Here is a 5,643-nt window from a genome sequence, read left to right as displayed (position 1 = left end):
CAGGAAGGGCCCTGGGCAACGTGGGAGGGACAGGATCTGACTCCCCAGGGCTGGGGGTCAGGGCTTAGTTCTTTGGTTAATGAAACACATCCAGGTTTAGGCAGCATCAGAGAGACCTTTACTTTGCTTTTCTGACCTGTCATCACTGCCTCTAGTTTTCTGCTCTAACCAAACTCTGGGGTCAGTTCTTCAGTTGTGTCCCTCAGGGGGACCCATTAATATTACAGGAAACTTTGGAGTTTGCATCTGACTTTGACTTTCTGAGAAGTTTCTTCAGCTTCCCCTCAGGGTCTGAGGTCCATGGACTCAGCACCAAACCCACCAGAGGGGTCATTAAAGTGCCTTGTGCTGCTCCTGTGCTGCTGAGCTGGGCTGGGCTCCTGGGACACAGGGAGCTCATGGCAGCGGCAGCGCTGCAGAGAGACAGCTCTGCCCAGGAGCAGCTCCTCTGCACACGCAGCAGGGCTGAGGGCTCTGCCTGGGGATCTCAGGAGACGAGCAAGGCAGAGAGAGATTAAAGGTGGTCAGGACTGGGAGGATGACTGAGAGCTCACTGGAGGAGAAACCTTTGCAGCCCTCGCCGTGGTAAGTCTCTGGGTGCAGGGCAGTGCAGCTGTAGCTCCTGGAGGCATCTCCTGAAACTGGCACAGGCACAGCTTGTGGGGTCTGTAAGGACGGGGCTCTTGTAAGGCCATGTTGAACAGCTGTGAAGCCGGGTGAGCACCCAGGGGTGCCCAGGGCTGTCCTGCAGAGCAGGGTCCCTGCACCCCAGGGCTGTGCCGGGCAGGGACTCTGCCGCCTGCCAGGGTCAGCGCTCAGCCTGCCCGGGAGATCCCATGGCAGCAGCTGTGGGTGGAAGGAGCGACCCCCGGCAGGGCAGGCAGGGAGCTTGTGGGGTTGAAGGGGGCTGTGTGGGTCAGGGCTGCTCAGAGCTCCAGATCCCCCCACAGACATGGCAGAGGGTCCTTCTGAACAAGGACATCGAGACAGCAACAGCTGCAAGGAAAGGAGTCTGTGCTTTCAGTTTTCCACTCTTGCTCGTCTGGGTGTGCAGTGGGAGATGGGGATTTATTTCTCTCTTTGGAGCAGACACTGAGACCCCAGTTCTCGTTAGGACTGGTCTGAGCTGCTCCTGAGCCCCTGCACACACAGAGCTGCCCCTGGGCAGTGCCAGGAGGTGTGAGCAGGACAGAGCTGAGCACACAGCGGGTGGGACGGGGTCTGTGACACTGACAGGGAGCAGACCAGGGACAGACACACAGCTGCAGGCAGCACAGACATGGGCAGGGAGAAGGAGCTCCTACCAGATATGCCAGGGACGGGATTTAGGAACCCCCCTGCAATCCCCTGCAGTGCAGACACATTTCCCAGTGCAACCCCTGGTCTCCTCTCCTCCCCAGCAGACCCTCTGCCCCAAAGCCATGGGGTCCAGGTCACGAGTCTCCACCTCAGCAGCTGGACCTCCAGGTGAAGGGTTCCTGGAACGGGGTACACAAATAAGGTGCTAAAAGTACTTGCTCTCCAGTGTCATTATGTGAGTGGCAGCAGCACAGCCGGGTCAGGAGAAGGTTCCACAGCATGCCCGTCTGCCTTTCTGTCCTTGCTTTATTTTCTGGTAGCACTGCAGTGTCCTTCCCTGTTTCTCCACCTGTTCCTGCTGCTCTTGCTCTCCGGGGTTGGGGTGTGAGTGTGGGTCAGTTTTTGTTCTGACACCAACTCAGGGGGTTTTGCCCCAGAGGTGTGTTCATGGAAACCAGATGCCCAAGCTGCATTTTAAACTGTGATAAACTGTTTTTTCTCACTTGGTAGAAAGAGAGAATGAGCTGAAACATCCCTCTGTCGAGGAGGGCGTTTTCCATGATAAACAACATATTTTCCCCAGAGAAACCTCCCCTAACTTGTCACTATCTTTTCCTCCTCGCATAGGTCCTCATGCCCACAGGCAGCAAATGTCCAACAGCAGCTCCATCACCCAGTTCCTCCTCCTGCCGTTCACAGACACACGGGAGCTGCAGCTCTTGCACTTCTGGCTCTTCCTGGGCATCTACCTGGCTGCCCTCCTGGGCAACGGCCTCATCATCACCACCATAGCCTGGGACCAGCACCTCCACACCCCCATGTACTTCTTCCTGCTCAACCTCGCCCTCCTCGACCTGGGCGCCATCTCCACCATTCTCCCCAAGTCCATGGCCAATTCCCTCTGGGATTCCAGGGCCATCTCATACTTGGGATGTGCGACACAGCTCTTTTTGTTTGTCTTCTTGATCACAGCAGAGTATTGTCTCCTCACCATCATGTCCTATGACCGCTACGTTGCCATCTGCAAACCCCTGCACTACGGGACCCTCCTGGGCAGCAGAGCTTGTGTCCACATGGCAGCAGCTGCCTGGGCCACTGGGTTTCTCAATGCTCTGCTGCACACGGCCAATACATTTTCACTGCCCCTGTGCAAGGGCAATGCCCTGGGCCAGTTCTTCTGTGAAATCCCCCAGATCCTCAAGCTCTCCTGCTCACACTCCTACCTCAGGGAACTTGGGCTTCTTGTGGTCAGTGCCTGTTTAGCTTTTATTTGTTTTGTGTTCATTGTGGTGTCCTATGTGCAGATCTTGAGGGCTGTGCTGAGGATCCCCTCTGAGCAGGGTCGGCACAAAGCCTTTTCCACCTGCCTCCCTCACCTGGCCGTGCTCTCCCTGTTCCTCAGCACTGTCATGTTTGCCTACCTGAAGCCCCCCTCCATTTCTTCCCCATCCCTGGACCTGGTGGTGTCTGTTCTGTACTCAGTGGTGCCTCCAGCAGTGAACCCCCTCATCTACAGTATGAGGAACCAGGAGATCAAGGATACCCTGAGGAAACTCATATCTTAGTGTTTTCTGAAGCAATAAACTGCCCATCTGCTTCTACACAGGAGTTTTAATGTAGCTAATTACAGGCTCAACCTGTCATCTGGATTTTCTGTTGTTATTTGTTGTTTTCTTATTGCAATGATGTTTTCAGCCCCTTTCTAATCCACTGTCTGCTTTTCTTTTAGAGCCACTGCCTGTTTAAATGAGGAACAGTAAACTTCTTGTCTCTAAACAAAATAAAGATTCCTGTAGTGACTTGTTTTTCACTATATCCTTCCTGCAAGGCCTTTTTGCATGTTCAGGGACAGTTCCTGTGCGTGGGTGGAGGGGAAAACAGCTCTGGCATGGCAGCATCCGCGAGGGAGCAGCAGCACTTGTTCTTCCAGAGCTTTTCTGGTTCCACTCCCACACTCTCCTTCTCATCCCTGGTGTTGGTGCAAGGCCTGAGTGCTCTGGCAGCTTGGTCACCGTCCTGCTGTGTGTCAGTGCTGTGGGCGCAGGCAGGGACAGGCAATGGGCACTGCTGTGACAGAGCTGGCCTCACAACAGCCTTTCCAGATACAAAGGTGATCTCCTCAGGCAGGTCCAGAGGTTTATGTCTTCTTACAAAGTTTATCTCAAGAACATTCCCACAAAAGTGGCCACAGATGCAACCAACAGTTTACAGTTGAATATTGTGTGTGTGCAGGGCTGGCACACAGCAGTGTCCTCTCACAGCCAGGCTCCTGCCAGAGACCTGCAGGACCAGCAGAGCAGGGGCTGGGCTGTGCCCCTGTGCACTGGACACCCCACAGAAGGAGCCCCAGGTCAATCACCATGGACTGGCCCCTCACAGCCGTCATTTCCAGCACTGGCCTCTCACACCAACTCAGACATCTTTGTCCCTCCATGGAATCACACTGAATGAGTAGGTCAGAGGTTCATGTTCACATTGTACGGATGATATGTGAGCATGTACATCATTTATGTGAGGTAAGATGAACGTGAGTCAGAACAAACACCATCAGCTGTTCCTTGGGGTTCCATGAAGGCCTGTGAGACAGACAGTTCCTTGAGGTCACATCATGTTGGGACTAATATCCCATAGGAAACCACCAGAAAGCGGCACTGGGATGTGCTTCCTTTAACCAATGTCCATTCTTAATGATGAGGGACATCAATGATGAGTGCAGAACACGGTGACACACCATGGGGCTGAGGTGCCTCCCAACCTTTGGGAATAGGAACAGGAGGCCAGAGAGACACTGTGACTCCTGCCTTAGTGTGTAAATGGGAAAGTGTCTGATCCTGATTATGTCAATGTGTTTTAAGAGTCCACAGGGCCAGCTCAGATGTGGATGTCTGACAGAACCCTGATATTTCTTTGTGTGACTCCAATGACAAACCCCAGTGGCCCATTGAGATTTATCTCAGCTGCCTTGGACAGGCTCATTGCAAGTGTCCTTATTTGCTCCATCACCTTTACCATCCCCATCACATGCTGTTCTACACAGTCCTACACCTGCCCCTCCATCCCTGTGGGAAATTCTGGATTGTGGTCTCAAAATGTCAGAGTGATCAGAGAGGTTCAGAGGTCCCTCAGACAGTCAGACGTCAAACCCATCTTCAGGAATGGCAGGAAGGAGAACTGGGAGAATGACAGGATGCTCAGCCTATGTCTGTCCCTGGGAGGGGGCCGGACCACATTCTCCTGCACCCATCTCCAGGCAGCAGAAGGCCTAGAACAACCTCACCTGGTGCCCCCTCCCTTGAGAAGGAGAGTGAGACAAGATGATGTTCAGGGCTCTCTTCAAACCTGACTTATTCTATGATTCAATGAGTCTTTACCTTGGAGAGGTGTTTGAAGACAGAAGATGTAGTCCTTACCAGCTAAAAGAATGAATCCTGCCTGAAATTGCTAACCTAAAATATGTAAATCCTCTCAGTTTTGGTCAGTCTGCTGTTCTAACAAAGATAAAAGTGACGTTTAAAACACCTAATCAGAACCTGCAAAGAATACTGTCCTTGCAGCGCAGACACTCTGGAGCCTGCACTATTAGCTGAGTCTTGTTTTAACATCTGTCTCAAGACTGTTACATAAAGTGTCCTTTAGCTGAACTTTGCTCCTTTTACGTTCTTTATAACACTAAAACACACATCCCCAGGATGGGAGCCCCAGGCTCAGCCCGGGACCCTCTCTCAACAAGCATGCGTGGTGATAAAATAATTATGTAACCAACATACCAATGTGTAAACACTTGGCTCTTTAGGACTGCCGGGAGGGTCTGAATGTAGGGATAAGGTTTTGTATATAATAGATGTTCCTTTTCTATCTGATGTGCTGGCTTTATTCCAGCATCCAGACTTGCACAACTCTGTAATAAACAACATCTCATCTCTGGGGGTGGGAGTGGCTTTGCACTTTGGGTAGCGAATGTGCAATTAGCAACCAGGAAAAAGGAAAAAAAAAAAAAGCGGCAGGGAAGGACACAGAAAAGGTGTCAACATTTCACATTCCTGTAAAGAATGCTTCTCCACTCAGATCTTTGATAGGAAATAGATTTGATCAATTCGGTAAAACAAGAATACTTTTATCTAGTCAGGTCCTGGCCCATAAGGAGGGTGATGGATGGGTATGGGATTATGAGGTCACTTGTGTCTCAGAAACTCATAACTGAGTTCAAAGACTATGGCTGTGAAGGAGACAGGGAAGTCAGTTCTGTCCCTGGAGGTGGCAGGCCAGAAACAGGAATAGAGCTGGGAAGGTTTCTCTGCCTAAGTGCCCACAGACCCTACCCAGGAAGAGGACTTGGAGACGGGT

The 5,643-nt window shown here is 51.9% G+C and overlaps 1 protein-coding gene across 1 annotated transcript; it reads left to right on the top strand.

The window, feature by feature from the left end:
- Positions 1 to 2,330: 2,330 nt before the first annotated feature.
- On the top strand, positions 2,331 to 2,864 carry LOC135577875 (olfactory receptor 14J1-like; the record flags this gene model as incomplete). The annotated part of the gene is made up of 1 exon (XM_065047984.1): positions 2,331 to 2,864. A coding segment is annotated over one exon (534 nt), but the record flags the coding sequence as incomplete, so codon positions are not given.
- Positions 2,865 to 5,643: the final 2,779 nt, after the last annotated feature.

Source organism: Columba livia, unplaced genomic scaffold (genome assembly GCF_036013475.1).
Source record: "Columba livia isolate bColLiv1 breed racing homer unplaced genomic scaffold, bColLiv1.pat.W.v2 Scaffold_156, whole genome shotgun sequence".
Classification (NCBI taxonomy): Eukaryota; Metazoa; Chordata; class Aves; order Columbiformes; family Columbidae; genus Columba; species Columba livia.
The sequence above is the reverse complement of the archived record's forward strand: the minus strand, read 5'-3'. Positions and strand labels throughout refer to the sequence as shown.